Source organism: Falco rusticolus, chromosome 1 (assembly GCF_015220075.1).
Source record: "Falco rusticolus isolate bFalRus1 chromosome 1, bFalRus1.pri, whole genome shotgun sequence".
NCBI classification, from domain to species: domain Eukaryota; kingdom Metazoa; phylum Chordata; class Aves; order Falconiformes; family Falconidae; genus Falco; species Falco rusticolus.
The window spans coordinates 55,899,887-55,917,753 of record NC_051187.1 but is presented as its reverse complement, the minus strand read 5'-3'; the positions used below and the strand labels follow the sequence as shown (position 1 = coordinate 55,917,753).

The 17,867-nt window shown below is 50.6% G+C and overlaps 1 protein-coding gene across 3 annotated transcripts; it reads right to left on the bottom strand.

Annotated features, from left to right (window-relative positions):
* Nucleotides 1-2,779: 2,779 nt before the first annotated feature.
* Nucleotides 2,780-17,665, bottom strand: LOC119144390. 3 transcript variants are annotated; one of them, XM_037379728.1, is made up of 11 exons: nt 14,643-17,665; nt 13,670-13,782; nt 12,725-12,883; nt 10,337-10,571; nt 9,364-9,476; nt 8,418-8,576; nt 6,030-6,264; nt 5,057-5,169; nt 4,129-4,287; nt 3,534-3,615; nt 2,780-3,120 (listed from the first exon to the last, which is right to left on the bottom strand). In XM_037379728.1, exons 1-11 carry the CDS (start codon nt 15,178-15,180, stop codon nt 3,089-3,091), a joined length of 1,938 nt encoding a protein of 645 aa, XP_037235625.1. In that variant the 5' UTR covers nt 15,181-17,665; the 3' UTR covers nt 2,780-3,088. The 3 variants fall into 3 exon arrangements, with proteins under 3 accessions (XP_037235625.1, XP_037235635.1, XP_037235614.1); XM_037379738.1 differs by lacking the exon at nt 2,780-3,120 and having other exon boundaries at nt 3,179-3,615; nt 14,643-14,877; nt 15,978-17,665; XM_037379717.1 differs by lacking the exon at nt 2,780-3,120 and having other exon boundaries at nt 3,179-3,615.
* Between the last annotated feature and the right edge of the window lie 202 nt (nt 17,666-17,867).

Sequence of the window (17,867 nt, the reverse complement as noted above, 5' to 3'; positions counted from 1 at the left end):
GTCAAGTTCAAGTGTGGCCCGTTCAACAAGTCATTACCACAGCCCTGTCAGTGTGTGGTCACTTAACCCTGCTGTCTGGTTTCCAGCTGACTTTGTAGTGTTTACACCTAAGACACCAGGGAAGTTGCAAAGCACTGCCAGCTCCTGTCCTGCTAGAAGCTCCGTCCCCATTTACTGCAGACGGCAGACTCCTAGTCTTGTGCAGCTGTACAGAAATTACATATCTCGGAAAATGTTCCCCATTTACATGGCTTTGTGCGAATGAGTTTCTGCCTCTGTGGTCTGAGTTGGCAGGCAGACCTGAGTAATGCCCACTCTGTGTGACTGGCCTTTGGCCAGCCATTCATAAAAACTCTGTTTCCTGAATGTGCGGCCACACGTTCCTTCAGCCTTACCAGCCTGCTCCGCTGGGGGCTCTAGCACAGCTGGGCACGTGCAGCAGTGAGTGAGCAGCACGAGAAAGCCGAGCTGAGGTAGGCCACCGGGTCTTGGCATACTCCTCTCCTGCAGCGGGAGATGGGAATGGAGGTGGTAGTTGTGACTATAGTAGGCATGATTTGAAGGCAGGGGCCCTTGGAAAGAGAACACTGAGCTCTGCGCTGAGCTAAGCTCCTCTTTCTTTAACGCTGTGCTGCCAGGGTTTCTCTCCTTCCCCGCAAACGGCCAGATGCCTTGAGTGAGCTTGTCTGCACCGAATCATCTGAGTCTGGAAAACAGATGGGAGTAGGGTTGACTTGTCACCTTGCCTTGTTTTTGTGAGATTTAATTGGCAGAGGTATCTTTTAGATGGGTAAGCCCCAATTCTTCCGCTTTCACAGTCCACTCACAGGGCCTGAAAAAGGGCCAGATGCATTTCTGTCCTTGTTGGCTGTATTTCAACGGCTCGAGGTTTGCACGGTGCATTGGAAGGCTGGTTTTGGTCTCATCCTGTCTCGCCCGTGTCTCCCCGCTCCGCATTGGATGCTACAGTGTGTGCTGCTTCTCTGCCAGTCGTGAGAGCTGTGAAAGCAAATTCCAGCTTGCTGTGAGGCAGACGACTGCAGTCATTGTGCAGGCCACATGTGGCAAGTCCAGGGTCTTTCTTTTTCTTTTTTTTTTTTCTTTTCTTCCCCAGTGCCTAGGGCTTGGTGTGCATCTCTGCAGACAGGGTGTGCGTGCCCCTCTTCCTACCGCAGTATGTCTGTGACTGCAGAGCCAAGCCTACACACAAGAGCTCTTTGTGCAGGCCTGGCTGAGTCACGCAAACAGATGACCCTGATGCCAAAAGGCGTTGCCTCTGTCCCTCTTTTCATTTAGCTCGCGTCTCATGTACCTGTGCAGCATGGTTGGGTTGAATGACTTGAGGACAAAATACAATGAACATCAAATTGTTTTATTAGGAAGTCTGAACGCCTGTCTTTATAATCTAAGTGCTCAGGTCACATATTTCTGTATGTGAAGGTGGCTGGGAGATGCTTCAGCGGCTGTGAATAGGGGAGGCCTCCGCTGGAAAAGGGATATCCGTGGTTTGGGGGCGGCCGTGGTACAGGTGAGATTTCTGGTAGAGTGTGAGGGCAGGACGGCCTCTTGTTTCCACCACACTTTCTCAGCTGTAGCTCTTCCCTGGGAAGAGCGTGTCTGCTTGCGCTGGACCTCTCTTTCTCAGCGTTGCGGACAAAAGATGTTCTTTCTCCCTTTCTGGAAAACATTTTGGAAAAGCAAGCTGTATATTACGAGGCTAGGCTTAGGATGCTGTTAGGCTCGTTTGGCTTTGTTCGGTACGCAGCTGAGAGTATAGAAGCACATCTGCTCTTTGGCAAAGAAGCCTCACTGGGCACCGCTGTCGAAAAGCAGAGGTGCTTGCTTTGGAGGTTTCCTCTTCCTCCTTCTAGTTCTTAGGTAAGATTCCTCTTCACCCTCTCCTCCAGCTGAGTTCCAAGCAATAGTAAATGCTGGCAGCGTCAGAGCTGGCATGAGTGGCTTTGTTAAAGTGATCACGTATGCTGGGACTGGCTTGTGTTGCCTCTGTGTGCTTCAGAAGGGGCACAAAGAGGTGACGGTGGCGTTCCTTGGCAGCGCCAGTATGTTTGGCTTGCCCTGACTGGGTAGAGGGTGCAAGAGTGGGCTTTGGTAGCTGGAAAGGTCTGAGGAGGCCTGACGTAGCCTGCAGAGAGTGAGGGCGAGATGTTAGATGAGGGCGGATGCCAGAGTTTGTTGGCAGAGGGAGTTTCAGCTTGCGTGTGACTTACAGGAGCAGACCTCAGAATGTCACAGGCTCACGGAACGGCTGGGGTTGGAAGGGACCTGTGCAGGCCATGTCGTGCAACCCCCTGCTAAAGCCGGTTTGCCTCGAGCGGGTTGCACAGGGTCGCGTCCAGGTGGGGTTTGAGTATCTCCAGGGAAGGAGGCTGCACAGCCTCTCTGGGCAGCCTGTGCCAGGGCTCCGACAGCCTCCAAGTGAAGACGTTTTCCCTCACACTCGGATGGAATTTCCTGTGTTTCAGTTGGCGCCCGTCGCCCCTTGTCCTGACGCTGGGCACCACTGAAAAGAGCCTGGCCCCATCCTCTTGACACTTGCCCTAAAGATATTTATGTGCACTGAGGAGATGCCCTCTCACTCTTCCCCAGGCTACACAGGCCCAGCTCTGTCAGCCTGTCCTCGTAAGGGAGATAGTCCAGTGCCCTGATGGTCTTTGTAGGTATAAACTGTGCACCGCAATGTAAAAGGAGGTTGCTCTCCAAGGGGTTTCCAGTGCTGCTAAAACTTGGTACTTGTATCAAACTTGTATCAAATGTGATACACGTGTAACTACACTTGTATCAAATTGCCTGGCGTGGCTTGTACTTAGGAGCATTTTTGTCGAAGGCTGGCCATGATCAACTGCAATCACAAAGTTACCTTTTTCACAGGAGGAGAACCCAAAAATTTCTGGTTGTGGGGTTTAGCTTATCCCTCATTGTGGCAACCTCCCTGCAGGTTTTACGTGGCCGGCGTCATTTCCCCGTCTAGGCTTCTCCGATGTGGAGGGAGAGGCTTCAGCAGAGTCGGGCTGTTGATGTTCTCTGCTGCACCTTCCTCAGATTTCAGCACGTCTTTCTCAGTCAGTTCTCAATCCACCAGGCTGAACACAAAGTCTTTCTCTGAAACGTGAAGGTAGCAGAAATTTTGTTCAAATTCCCACTTGCTGCTGATCTGGATGTCTGGGGGTGAATTCAGGAGTTCCCTTACCACGTTTTCAAAGGGCTTAAAGACACGAGAGAGACATTTTGTTTGCTTTCTGCCCGCCCCCAGCCGCCCAGAGCCCCAGTGGGAGAGCGCGTTTTTCCGCCCCGCACCAAACCGGAGAGCGCTGAGGTGTGAGTGACTGCTTTCTGTCTGCTGTCACCTGACTGCTCAGCGCAGCCACAGCTGGGCCCAGCGCACTTTGCTGGTCCCAATTCCTTCCACCTCGGCAACGCCACTCAGCTCAGGTCGATGAGAATTTCAGGGTTTGATGTGAATGTACAAGAGCGCGTGCTTCTCAGAAAGGGATGCAGGTGTGTATCTTTGTTACCTTGTTTACTTGCCCTTGCAAACCATTCTTGGATCTTGGTAAGGGAGTCTGTCTCCAAAAGTTGGCTGATTTTATCCAGCACCTAGAAGACGTACGGGATAGTGACCATGAAAGAAGAGAAGCTGATTCGTGACAGTTTTTGCATGTGTTTCCATTTAGCCCTAGCTGTGTGAGTGTGGGCTTTATGGCCTAGCCCAAGGTGTCCCATCAGGTTTGCCACAGTGTGAGCAAAGGACGCCAGCCTGCAAAAGGTGATGTTGCATGAGCGCCGTGTACGCGGCACTTCAGAGACACCGCAAGGAAACGCTAAGAGTGTTTACTACGTGGAAAGCCCCTTGCATGTGTCATGCCAGATTGACAGGCTGCTTTTTAGAGAACAAGTTTCAGCTGTGTCGTTCCACCAGTGATTGCCCATAGCAACTTCCAGGTAGGGGAGAGCAACTAAGGAGTAAATGCTAAATACGAAAGCCAGTAGTCTCCCCACGGGGGTGGTGGCGGTGGGAAATCTGGCCATTGAAGTCCCACACCATCCTCAAGAGAACTAGGAACGCATACCGTGATAGGAATCCATGTACGGTAGCCCTCGTGTCTTTACCTTTTTTTCCTGATCTGTGTCACCGAGGTCAGAACTCCCCTGGACGCGAGCACGGTCGCGCGAGCTGACGGATGGGGAGGAATGCTGGGTGAGAGGCGTGTCCTGGAGTCCCACTCTGTGTGCAGCTTGTGCAGAGGCTTGGAATCGTTTCTGCAGAAGCTTTCCAAAAGAGAAAGCAACGTGTAAAGGAGTGGCTTGACTCCATTTCTGCAGCGCTTAAAGGCAGTGTGAAACGTAGGGCTAACACTAGTCCCCAGCAAGGGAGTGCAGCAGAAAACACATCTGAAACTGTCGCTCGCTTGGACAGGAACACCTGTAGGTTAACTGCATTAGGTTAACTGTTACAGCTTCTACTACACATTGCCGAGATTGCAGTACATATCTACGGCAAATGCGTAACGCTGGAGGAGAATGAGAGTGATGCCGGGTAACTACTGGTGGAACTCAGGTGAGGAAGCCATTAAGCCTGCAGCTTGAGGCTAAAGAGTTATGGCAGCAGGAATCCTTTACTGGAATTTATGAGCACAGCTGCAAAGTTGGATCTGAACCTCAGTGTGTTGCTTCTAGAGAACGGTGTCAGCCCAAGCAGAACTGCTGGCAGTAAGTAATCTAAAGAAGCGTTGTGTGTGAGGGGAGGAGGCTTTCTCCTGGGCTTGCTTGTTGTATAGCATGATGTTTTCTCCCCGGCACTACCAAAGCAGAGTAGCGTTAAATATCTGAACACGATACAGTTATGGTTTAGCTGTCGTACTGCTTGACACCATTTCCCTTCCAAGCTCTCATATTCTACATGTGGGATGCTGACATCCCTCTTTTTGGTTTTGCACTGTCCTCCTTAGCAATCGGAGGCCATCAATTCAGGTTACAGTGTTGAGAAGTGAGGGAGAGTGTGCCGCAGTAAAGAGCCATGTCTTTTCCTTCCCATTACCTTTCCAGGCACAGTAGAGTTCTTCCCAAGCCTTTCGGGAACATCGGCACGTCCTTCTGGGTGTCCTCTTGGCAGGCTGCTGCTTACAGCACAGACCAGAGTGTTGTTTAATCCTGTGCAAGAAACCAAAGGATACAGTCTTTCCTACAATAAACTCGTGCAGTTAACTTGGCAGGTGATCTCCAAGGAGAGTCTGTGCTGGAAGGATGGAAAAGGGAGGTATCGGACCTGAAGTTTGTAGGCCCTGATACAGGGCTGATGGAACGGTGTGTAAACCCTGGGTAAACCTGGCATACTTGGGTAGGTGGCAGAGGGCCGTAAGCAGCCTGTTAGGGAGGACGGTGTGACCAGCCGCTACCTCAAGAGTAATGGTGCTCCAGGTACGACCTGGAGAGTGGGCAGGTGGGGGGAAGCCCACTCCCTGAGCGGTGCCAATCAGGAGAAAAGTGTCGTTTGTCCGTGTGTCTTCAGAAGAGGCTTGTGGTTTTCAATGAGAGCCGCGGCATTTAATGAAGGATTGGAACCCTCCTTTCTTAGCCAGGCTCAAAGGGATTTCTTAACGAGCCGCTGTTTTTCTGGTGGAATACCAGTCCAACTGGGTTTCACATGGCAAAGCAGCAGTGCTGCGAAGTAGCTGGTGGAGGATTTTCAGCACCTTGATTCTGTTCACATACTAAGCCGAAAGTAGTGACAGCCGAAACAGTTACTTGTTGTCTTGGTGCAAGAGTAGTAGTTGCACCTTGTAAAGAGTTTAGTGCGGCTAAGCTGAGGTTATTGCTTGCTGAGGACAGGTAAGGCTGCTCAGTCAATTGAAATGAAGGCAGCAGCTTTCTCTGTGGAAATGCTCCTCTTAGAAATGGGAAACGGCAGCAGTGGGTATTTTGGAACAAAATGGTGGTTACGCTCACATTTCTCTCTGAGCGTGCCAGGGCAGTTGTCCTGGCTCTCTGTGTGGTCTCTCAGGAAGTCTTACCTGGTATGTGGCGGACCATCCGAGGATGGGGGATGTTCCTGGAGTGATGGTAGTAGTTTTCGCCTGAGCAGCTAAGCTGCGAGTCACGCCGGTTGTTCTTCCCCATGTCGTGGCTCAAGTGAGGTTCACACGTTGACTCAGAATCGGTCTTTGTTGTGTGAACTTGCTGGCCCTCGTGTGCAGCGTCTTTGTTCAGGGCAGGCTGGCTCTTCCGCCGGTGGGCTGAGGCCAAACGCTGGGGGTGAAGTGGAGAACAAGTGAGAACAGCAAAGGAGACGTCCAGGCCTTCTTGGTTTCTGCCTTTCCTAAGGGTTGTGTGCGCAGGGAGGCAGCCTCCTCTTTATAACTCTTTATAGTTGCTATCTGTTGTAGAGTTTGGGTTGCGAGGTTGAATAACAGACTAGTAGCTGTTATTACCGTTATCCTGTGGGGTTTTTTTTCCCTTTCCGGTAGTAGCAGTCCCTAATGTTCCCAGTCGTCTTTGCCTCTGGCACTTGCCTGGCACACTCGGTACTGTAACGTCTAAGACTGGGAACATCCCAAGACAGTTGGTTTGTTGAAGGCACCTGGCAAATGTCACATGTGGGGGATGAGCTAATCTGATCTCTTCTGTGATGATCCAGGCTCTAGTTCAACAAATACTCGCTGAGGCACCTGGCTTGGGTGCAAGCGCATCCCCAGTGGAGTGATGGATCTTAGCGTACGGGGGGAGTGGCCCGTGAGCCAGCGAAACCCCCTGGGAGGGCAGAGACCTTCCAGGAGCCAGCAGCTCCCACGAGAGCAGCTGAAGAGGTGTGGGCAGGGCCAGGGGTCCTGGAAGCTGCTCCTCACTCCCACAACGTTCAGCCCTGGGGAGCGCTGCGACCGGGGCGGGCAAACAGGAGGCTTTGCAGGGTGGCCGTTTGGGTGGGAGGGCACCTCTTTCAGGGGGAGACATTGCGCTGGCCAAAGGTGAGAGACTTGAGGTACACACAAGCCAGCAACTGGGCATTGTTCTGTGGTCATCTGCACAGGTCAAGGACCATGCAGTGGTGGAGCTAAAGATCCTTAGGGCAGCGAGGAGGGTGCACAGCAAGCTCGCCCCCCTGGGATAGCTAACTGAAGTTTTCATGTGAGAGGGTTCTCTTCTTCACTAAAAACTTTCATGGATTTTCTTTGGGAATTGAAACTGTCTTGTGAAAGAGAAGTCTAGAATCTCACTAGTTATTTAGCAACCTCTTTGTATTATATACAATAATTCCTGGTACAATATGTTTTGGGGATTTTAGGGGTGTTATTCTACCCAAATAGCAACTTACGACATGCCTAATATTGAGATTGGTAAAATTAAATGACAACCAAGGATGTTTGGGTTTTACCCAGTATGGTGCACCAGAATGGTGCTACCAGCCGGCACTGTCATTTTTATATTGTAGATAAAATGACACCCCAAACGTTGATTATCATTGCAGCATGCCATAGCATAGCAGTCCACGAGCTTGTGGCCTTGAGGCACAACAATTTCAGGACATTGCACCTGCGGGTGACTGCTACTCATGTAACTTGTTGTTGGTTTTGTGGGTTTTGCAAGCCATCTTGGGCACAAGAGGAAGATAAAAACTGTGTCTCTGAGGTCAACAATAAATCAGATTTAGAGTTTCTCGTTGTGCTTTTAAGGCCTTTTGCAGAGGCATGGGGCACGCTCTCTGTCTTTGTGTCCTCACCAGGAGTGGGACTAGTGTCCGTAAGAGCTGGAGAAAAGGAGAAAATGGAAGAAGCACGGGCAGATATTTTTTATGCTTGGAGGGCAAAAAGAGGGGCACGTGTGTCGTGTGTGTCTCTTTGTCGTTACAGGTAATGTTTGGGTAACGTAGAGTCTGCGATGCTGTTGAACATTGTCAAGAGAAGGCGTCTGATAGCAGAAGCTCTAAGAAAGGGTTCAGGTAGCTGCTGGCTCCTGATGCCTAGGATGCCTATGGAGAGGTACTACTGCTGGTGCTACAAGATGATGACCTATCTAGAAGGAGAAAGGAAACGTGGATGGAGTCGGGTGAAGGGCAGTAGTGTTAGTTGCCAAAGTTGTGTGATCTGTGAGGTTTGGATACCGTAGGGTTCCCTCGTTCAGCTCAGCCTGTTGACTTCAGTGGAAGGTGAAAGGATGAGTATTATTAAGGCATCCGATTCTGCCAGTACTTCTGGCATTTTGCCTTGACACGCTTTCCTTTCCCCACAGGTGATCCCTGTTTTTTTCACTAGAGTGCTATAAAAATATTAAGGTGGTTTTTTCTCTTTTAAAAGGAGTAGCTCTTTTGGGTGTGTATTTTGTTGCCTTAAGAAAAGCATTTGCCAAGAGTTAGTTGGCGTTGAAACTGAACAAAGAAGCCATCTCGTGTAGCACTCCTGATTTACCTTAATCTCCCGATCCACATCGCAGAGGTCAGAACTCCCCTGGACGCGAGCACGGTCGCGCGAGCTGACGGATGGGGAGGAATGCTGGGTGAGAGGCGTGTCCTGGAGTCCCACTCCGTGTGCAGGTTGTGCAGAGGCTTGGTATCGTTTCTGCAGAAGCTTTTCCAAAAGAGAAAGCAACGTGTAAAGGAGTGGCTTGACCCCATTTCTGCAGCGCTTAAAGGCAGTGTGAAACGTAGGGCTAACACTAGTCCCCAGCAAGGGAGTGCAGCAGAAAACACATCTGAAACTGTCACTCGCTTGGACAGGAACACCTGTAGGCTAACTGCATTAGGTTAACTGTTACAGCTTCTACTACACATTGCCGAGATTGCAGTACATATCTACGGCAAATGCGTAACGCTGGAGGAGAATGAGAGTGATGCCGGGTAACTACTGGTGGAAGTCAGGTGAGGAAGCCATTAAGGCTGCAGCTTGAGGCTAAAGAGTTATGGCAGCAGGAATCCTTTACTGGAATTTATGAGCACAGCTGCAAAGTTGGATCTGAACCTCAGTGTGTTGCTTCTAGAGAACGGTGTCAGCCCAAGCAGAACTGCTGGCAGTAAGTAATCTAAAGAAGCTTTGTGTGTGAGGGGAGGAGGCTTTCTCCTGGGCTTGCTTGTTGTATAGCGTGATGTTTTCTCCCCGGCACTACCAAATCAGAGTAGCGTTAAATATCTGAACACGATACGGTTATGGTTTAGCTGTCGTACTGCTTGACACCATTTCCCTTCCAAGCTCTCATATTCTACATGTGGGATGCTGACATCCCTCTTTTTTGTTTTGCGCTGTCCTCCTTAGCAATCGGAGGCCATCAATTCAGGTTACAGTGTTGAGAAGTGAGGGAGAGTGTGCCGCAGTAAAGAGCCATGTCTTCCCCCCCCCTACCCACCCCCCACCCCCTTACCTTTTCAGGCACAGTAGAGTTCTTCCCAAGCCTTTCGGGAACATCGGCACGTCCTTCTGGGTGTCCTCTTGGCAGGCTGCTGCTTACAGCACAGACCAGAGTGTTGTTTAATCCTGTGCAAGAAACCAAAGGATACAGTCTTTCCTACAATAAACACGCGCAGTTAACTTGGCAGGTGATCTCCAAGGAGAGTCTGTGCTGGAAGGATGGAAAAGGGAGGTATCGGACCTGAAGTTTGTAGGCCCTGATACAGGGCTGATGGAACGGTGTGTAAACCCTGGGTAAACCTGGCATACTTGGGTAGGTGGCAGAGGGCCGTAAGCAGCCTGTTAGGGAGGACGGTGTGACCAGCCGCTACCTCAAGAGTAATGGTGCTCCAGGTACGACCTGGAGAGTGGGCAGGTGGGGGGAAGCCCACTCCCTGAGCGGTGCCAATCAGGAGAAAAGTGTCATTTGTCCGTGTGTCTTCAGAAGAGGCTTGTGGTTTTCAATGAGAGCCGCGGCATTTAATGAAGGATTGGAACCCTCCTTTCTTAGCCAGGCTCAAAGGGATTTCTTAACAAGCCGCTGTTTTTCTGGTGGAATACCAGTCCAACTGGGTTTCACATGGCAAAGCAGCAGTGCTGCGAAGTAGCTGGTGGAGGATTTTCAGCACCTTGATTCTGTTCACATACTAAGCCGAAAGTAGCGACAGCCGAAACAGTTACTTGTTGTCTTGGTGCAAGAGTAGTAGTTGCACCTTGTAAAGAGTTTAGTGCGGCTAAGCTGAGGTTATTGCTTGCTGAGGACAGGTAAGGCTGCTCAGTCGATTGAAATGAAGGCAGCAGCTTTCTCTGTGGAAATGCTCCTCTTAGAAATGGGAAACGGCAGCAGTGGGTATTTTGGAACAAAATGGTGGTTACGCTCACATTTCTCTCTGAGCGTGCCAGGGCAGTTGTCCTGGCTCTCTGTGTGGTCTCTCAGCAAGTCTTACCTGGTATGTGGCGGACCATCCGAGGATGGGGGATGTTCCTGGAGTGATGGTAGTAGTTTTCGCCTGAGCAGCTAAGCTGCGAGTCACGCCGGTTGTTCTTCCCCATGTCGTGGCTCAAGTGAGGTTCACACGTTGACTCAGAATCGGTCTTTGTTGTGTGAACTTGCTGGCCCTCGTGTGCAGCGTCTTTGTTCAGGGCAGGCTGGCTCTTCCGCCGGTGGGCTGAGGCCAAACGCTGGGGGTGAAGTGGAGAACAAGTGAGAACAGCAAAGGAGACGTCCAGGCCTTCTTGGTTTCTGCCTTTCCTAAGGGTTGTGTGCGCAGGGAGGCAGCCCCCTCTTTATATCTCTTTATGGTTGCTATCTGTTGTAGAGTTTGGTTTGCGAGGTTGAGTAACAGACTAGTAGCTGTTATTACCGTTATCCTGTGGGGTTTTTTTTCCCTTTCCGGTAGTAGCAGTCCCTAATGTTCCCAGTCGTCTTTGCCTCTGGCACTTGCCTGGCACACTCGGTACTGTAATGTCTAAGACTGGGAACATCCCAAGACAGTTGGTTTGTTGAAGGCACCTGGCAAATGTCACACGTGGGGGATGAGCTAATCTGATCTCTTCTGTGATGATCCAGGCTCTAGTTCAACAAATACTCGCTGAGGCACCTGGCTTGGGTGCAAGCGCATCCCCAGTGGAGTGATGGATCTTAGCGTACGGGGGGAGTGGCCCGTGAGCCAGCGAAACCCCCTGGGAGGGCAGAGACCTTCCAGGAGCCAGCAGCTCCCACGAGAGCAGCTGAAGAGGTGTGGGCAGGGCCAGGGGTCCTGGAAGCTGCTCCTCACTCCCACAACATTCAGCCCTGGGGAGCGCTGCGACCGGGGCGGGCAAACAGGAGGCTTTGCAGGGTGGCTGTTTGGGTGGGAGGGCACCTCTTTCAGGGGGAGACATTGCGCTGGCCAAAGGTGAGAGACTTGAGGTACACACAAGCCAGCAACTGGGCATTGTTCTGTGGTCATCTGCACAGGTCAAGGACCATGCAGTGGTGGAGCTAAAGATCCTTAGGGCAGCGAGGAGGGTGCACAGCAAGCTCGCCCCCCTGGGATAGCTAACTGAAGTTTTCATGTGAGAGGGTTCTCTTCTTCACTAAAAACTTTCATGGATTTTCTTTGGGAATTGAAACTGTCTTGTGAAAGAGAAGTCTAGAATCTCACTAGTTATTTAGCAACCTCTTTGTATTATATACAATAATTCCTGGTACAATATGTTTGGGGGATTTTAGGGGTGTTATTCTACCCAAATAGCAACTTACGACATGCCTAATATTGAGATTGGTAAAATTAAATGACAACCAAGGATGTTTGGGTTTTACCCAGTATGGTGCACCAGAATGGTGCTACCAGCCGGCACTGTCATTTTTATATTGTAGATAAAATGACACCCCAAACGTTGATTATCATTGCAGCATGCCATAGCATAGCAGTCCACGAGCTTGTGGCCTTGAGGCACAACAATTTCAGGACATTGCACCTGCGGGTGACTGCTACTCATGTAACTTGTTGTTGGTTTTGTGGGTTTTGCAAGCCATCTTGGGCACAAGAGGAAGATAAAAACTGTGTCTCTGAGGTCAACAATAAATCAGATTTAGAGTTTCTCGTTGTGCTTTTAAGGCCTTTTGCAGAGGCATGGGGCACGCTCTCTGTCTTTGTGTCCTCACCAGGAGTGGGACTAGTGTCCGTAAGAGCTGGAGAAAAGGAGAAAATGGAAGAAGCACGGGCAGATATTTTTTATGCTTGGAGGGCAAAAAGAGGGGCACGTGTGTCGTGTGTGTCTCTTTGTCGTTACAGGTAATGTTTGGGTAACGTAGAGTCTGCGATGCTGTTGAACATTGTCAAGAGAAGGCGTCTGATAGCAGAAGCTCTAAGAAAGGGTTCAGGTAGCTGCTGGCTCCTGATGCCTAGGATGCCTATGGAGAGGTACTACTGCTGGTGCTACAAGATGATGACCTATCTAGAAGGAGAAAGGAAACGTGGATGGAGTCGGGTGAAGGGCAGTAGTGTTAGTTGCCAAAGTTGTGTGATCTGTGAGGTTTGGATACCGTAGGGTTCCCTCGTTCAGCTCAGCCTGTTGACTTCAGTGGAAGGTGAAAGGATGAGTATTATTAAGGCATCCGATTCTGCCAGTACTTCTGGCATTTTGCCTTGACACGCTTTCCTTTCCCCACAGGTGATCCCTGTTTTTTTCACTAGAGTGCTATAAAAATATTAAGGTGGTTTTTTCTCTTTTAAAAGGAGTAGCTCTTTTGGGTGTGTATTTTGTTGCCTTAAGAAAAGCATTTGCCAAGAGTTAGTTGGCGTTGAAACTGAACAAAGAAGCCATCTCGTGTAGCACTCCTGATTTACCTTAATCTCCCGATCCACATCGCAGAGGTCAGAACTCCCCTGGACGCGAGCACGGTCGCGCGAGCTGACGGATGGGGAGGAATGCTGGGTGAGAGGCGTGTCCTGGAGTCCCACTCTGTGTGCAGGTTGTGCAGAGGCTTGGTATCGTTTCTGCAGAAGCTTTTCCAAAAGAGAAAGCAACGTGTAAAGGAGTGGCTTGACTCCATTTCTGCAGCGCTTAAAGGCAGTGTGAAACGTAGGGCTAACACTAGTCCCCAGCAAGGGAGTGCAGCAGAAAACACATCTGAAACTGTCGCTCGCTTGGACAGGAACACCTGTAGGCTAACTGCATTAGGTTAATTGTTACAGCTTCTACTACACATTGCCGAGATTGCAGTACATATCTACGGCAAATGCGTAACGCTGGAGGAGAATGAGAGTGATGCCGGGTAACTACTGGTGGAAGTCAGGTGAGGAAGCCATTAAGGCTGCAGCTTGAGGCTAAAGAGTTATGGCAGCAGGAATCCTTTACTGGAATTTATGAGCACAGCTGCAAAGTTGGATCTGAACCTCAGTGTGTTGCTTCTAGAGAACGGTGTCAGCCCAAGTAGAACTGCTGGCAGTAAGTAATCTAAAGAAGCTTTGTGTGTGAGGGGAGGAGGCTTTCTCCTGGGCTTGCTTGTTGTATAGTGCGATGTTTTCTCCCCGGCACTACCAAAGCAGAGTAGCGTTAAATATCTGAACACGATACAGTTATGGTTTAGCTGTCGTACTGCGTGACACCATTTCCCTTCCAAGCTCTCATATTCTACATGTGGGATGCTGACATCCCTCTTTTTGGTTTTGCGCTGTCCTCCTTAGCAATCGGAGACCATCAATTCAGGTTACAGTGTTGAGAAGTGAGGGAGAATGTGCCGCAGTAAAGAGCCAAGTCTTCCCCCCCCTACCCACCCCCCACCCCCTTACCTTTCCAGGCACAGTAGAGTTCTTCCCAAGCCTTTCGGGAACATCGGCACGTCCTTCTGGGTGTCCTCTTGGCAGGCTGCTGCTTACAGCACAGACCAGAGTGTTGTTTAATCCTGTGCAAGAAACCAAAGGATACAGTCTTTCCTACAATAAACTCGTGCAGTTAACTTGGCAGGTGATCTCCAAGGAGAGTCTGTGCTGGAAGGATGGAAAAGGGAGGTATCGGACCTGAAGTTTGTAGGCCCTGATACAGGGCTGATGGAACGGTGTGTAAACCCTGGGTAAACCTGGCATACTTGGGTAGGTGGCAGAGGGCCGTAAGCAGCCTGTTAGGGAGGACGGTGTGACCAGCCGCTACCTCAAGAGTAATGGTGCTCCAGGTACGACCTGGAGAGTGGGCAGGTGGGGGGAAGCCCACTCCCTGAGCGGTGCCAATCAGGAGAAAAGTGTCGTTTGTCCGTGTGTCTTCAGAAGAGGCTTGTGGTTTTCAATGAGAGCCGCGGCATTTAATGAAGGATTGGAACCCTCCTTTCTTAGCCAGGCTCAAAGGGATTTCTTAACGAGCCGCTGTTTTTCTGGTGGAATACCAGTCCAACTGGGTTTCACATGGCAAAGCAGCAGTGCTGCGAAGTAGCTGGTGGAGGATTTTCAGCACCTTGATTCTGTTCACATACTAAGCCGAAAGCAGTGACAGCCGAAACAGTTACTTGTTGTCTTGGTGCAAGAGTAGTAGTTGCACCTTGTAAAGAGTTTAGTGCGGCTAAGCTGAGGTTATTGCTTGCTGAGGACAGGTAAGGCTGCTCAGTCGATTGAAATGAAGGCAGCAGCTTTCTCTGTGGAAATGCTCCTCTTAGAAATGGGAAACGGCAGCAGTGGGTATTTTGGAACAAAATGGTGGTTACGCTCACATTTCTCTCTGTGCGTGCCAGGGCAGTTGTCCTGGCTCTCTGTGTGGTCTCTCAGCAAGTCTTACCTGGTATGTGGCGGACCATCCGAGGATGGGGGATGTTCCTGGAGTGATGGTAGTAGTTTTCGCCTGAGCAGCTAAGCTGCGAGTCACGCCGGTTGTTCTTCCACATGTCGTGGCTCAAGTGAGGTTCACACGTTGACTCAGAATCGGTCTTTGTTGTGTGAACTTGCTGGCCCTCGTGTGGAGCGTCTTTGTTCAGGGCAGGCTGGCTCTTCCGCCGGTGGGCTGAGGCCAAACGCTGGGGGTGAAGTGGAGAACAAGTGAGAACAGCAAAGGAGACGTCCAGGCCTTCTTGGTTTCTGCCTTTCCTAAGGGTTGTGTGCGCAGGGAGGCAGCCCCCCTCTTTATATCTCTTTCTAGTTGCTATCTGTTGTAGCGTTTGGTTTGCGAGGTTGAATAACAGACTAGTAGCTGTTATTACCGTTATCCTGTGGGGTTTGTATCCCTTTCCGGTAGTAGCAGTCCCTAATGTTCCCAGTCGTCTTTGCCTCTGGCACTTGCCTGGCACACTCGGTACTGTAACGTCTAAGACTGGGAACATCCCAAGACGTTTTTTTTAAGGCACCTGGCAAATGTCACATGGGGTGTGAGCTAATGTGTTCTATTGTGATCTAGTCACGAGGTCATCAAACACTTGCCGTGGCAACCGCATTCCACAGTATAGTGGTGGGTCACAGCTTGGAGGTGGGGGTGGGGGGGGTGGTCCGTGAGCAGGGGAAACCCCCTGGGAGAAATAAAATCCTGTTTCTCTAACTCTTATTTATATCCAAGCTCAGCTGTGGGTCAATCTGTGGTAGCAGCAATTAGAAGTGAAGGTGCAGAGGGCACCTTCCCCACTGAAATTCAAAAGTTAATTTGGGATAATGCAACTACATTTGAAAAAGAATTCAATCTTGGTGGTATCTAGTCAATTTTACTTACATTTCTGATTAAATTATTAAATTGTTCTTATCTCGACCCTCGACTTTGAACATTCCTTTCCAATTCTCCTCCCCACCCCTCTGGGTGGTGGGCAGTCAACAAGCAGCTGTGTGGTGCTTGGTTGCCGGCTGGGATTAAACCCCAACATTTTGGTATATCATAAAACAAAAACCCCAGCTTCAGCCACCCAAACCACACAAATGAGCACATCACAAATAGCTCTGCTTGACTATCTACTTACTGTGGACCTGTAAGCGTGTAAATGACCAGTATCCTAGTTATGGCACAGAGGCAAGAGGTGAGCATGCCACCACTCTGTGAGGGTAAGAGGAACTGACTGTCATCTTGGGGTGGAGGGTGGTGATGTGCTCCCCCTGTCGCCAGTAGTGTGTCGTCCCCCCCCCCCCGCATTCTAACCTGTGTTGCATCACAATGCTCAAGTGATGACCACCAGTGGTGGCGGTGACGGGCGGCTCTGGTCCTGGCTCACAGTGCGTTCCGGGAGACAGATAAGAGCCCGACAGCCAAGGGCTAGTTTGAACAACGTGCCCACCTGGCAGTGCTGGCCACGGTCTGACTCAGGCCAAGCCTGGAAGAGGCTGACTTCTGTAGGCGGTGTGCAGATGTGACTGTGAGGTAATTCTCTGACTCCGTTAATCTTGGACGGCCCAGGGCCCGTTGAGCTCTGCCGTGCAGCACCAGCTGGCACAGCTCTCGCCTTGAGTAGGGATGCCTCTCTAGGCTATATGCAGCATTTTATCTCTGTTTTGCTTGTTTCTGAAGGGAAAACCTTCATTTGGGAACGCTGAGCACCGTAGGAAAAGAGCTGAGGCTTGAAATCCACAGCAAAGGCACGTAGTGCTGACCTGCACCCAGTTCCTCGCAGCAGGATGTTGTGCCAGGAGAGGGCAAGAACGTGGGCAGCAACGGGGCCTGCGCCTGTGGGTGTTGATGGAGCCAGCGGCTCGGGCGATCACAAGTCGAGCAGGGTGTTGCACGTGGTAAGAGAGGCGCATCCTCTCGCAGCACGTCTTGCTGACCTACTGAATTGTGTTTTCCCATCAGCACGATCGGCACATTGTCCTTGTTTCACTGTTCACTGAAAGCCATTCCCACAGGTTACCGAGGAGCTGGACTGTAAAGCCAAGGAATCGGGAGCAGGTACAGCCACAGGCAGACAGAGTATGGTTCTTAAGTAGCTTGCACAATGGCATAATTTACTGTCTCCGCTGGGCTCTTGTGAGCGTCAGCAAAGGGATTCAGCAAAGCCTTCAGATTCTCACTGTGTCCCTGCCGCTGAGACTTCAAGAGCCACTGTCCCCTGTTCTCTTTGCAGCTGCAGTGCCACTGGGAGCAGTGGGTTTGGAGGGCAGGCTCCCAGGGAGGTGGGAAGAGGGGAGAGCTTCCAGCCAGGGCTCCGCCGTGGGTGGGAGGCGACAAGGGTGGGGAAGAGTGTGACAAGGGAATCGGGGAGGCAGAAGCCCTGCAAAGAGCCAGGTTTCTGCAGGTGGGTGGTTTGTTTTCATTCTAGCGCTTTGGCTGATTAAGGGCGGGACTCTGAGCTGAGAGGCTTGGCTAAAAGGCCAGAGCAGTGCACCTGCAGGAGCACATCACAAGACTGGCTCCCAGTGTGCTGGGAGGGCTTGGGGTATCGGCAACCTGACTGCTTTGCAGCTGAGCGTCTCCTTGGTGCGCGAAGTCAGTGGTGGCAAGATTCAAAATGGGCATGTCTGTAGGAGAAGGCCTCAAGGGCAAGAGTCCAAGTACTGATAGCCTGATGAATAGAGACTCGTTAGAAGTTGTAGGGCACAAGCCCTGGGAACAAAGGAACAAGCTAACTGCAGACCCCTGAGCCGTTACAGTTGAGGAGGCAACCAGACGGACAGAGAAACGAGTAGCCAGATAAGGGAACGGAGAGCGCCGATATGTAACTTTGTTAATCAAGAAAGCCGCCCATAAGGAAACCCCCTAATTTTGGAATAGAAATTGTTGCTATGTCAAGGTAAACTAGTAAGTTCCTATTGTTTTAACGGTGTGCCTTAAATATCAACCAATCAGTGTTTTTTACGCTTAAGATTTAAGCAATCAGTGTGTAATATGTAGAAGGTAGAAACGTATATAATTGTAAGACAATCACTAATAAACCGACAACTTGCTTGCATCAAGCTGCGTCCCGTCTCTTCATTTGCCGCAAATTGGTGACCCCGACGTGATCCGGTGAAGGATCTGACGTGGAGGGACTCTCGAATCGCCTAACTGAGTGACATGCAGCGAATCCCACAGAACTTTGAATGATCCGCTGAAAGG

Excerpts from the sequence above, each read along its gene's own strand:
- LOC119144390 (XM_037379717.1), bottom strand. The coding sequence starts at position 15,180 with ATGTTCCCAGTCTTAGACGTTACAGTACCGAGTGTGCCAGGCAAGTGC. Across the intron at positions 5,170-6,029 it reads GATGGTCCGCCACATACCAG|GATTAAACAACACTCTGGTC; the intron begins GTAAGACTTCCT and ends TTTCTTGCACAG. Across the intron at positions 4,288-5,056 it reads ACTCTACTGTGCCTGGAAAG|CTTCTGCAGAAACGATTCCA; the intron begins GTAATGGGAAGG and ends TCTTTTGGAAAG.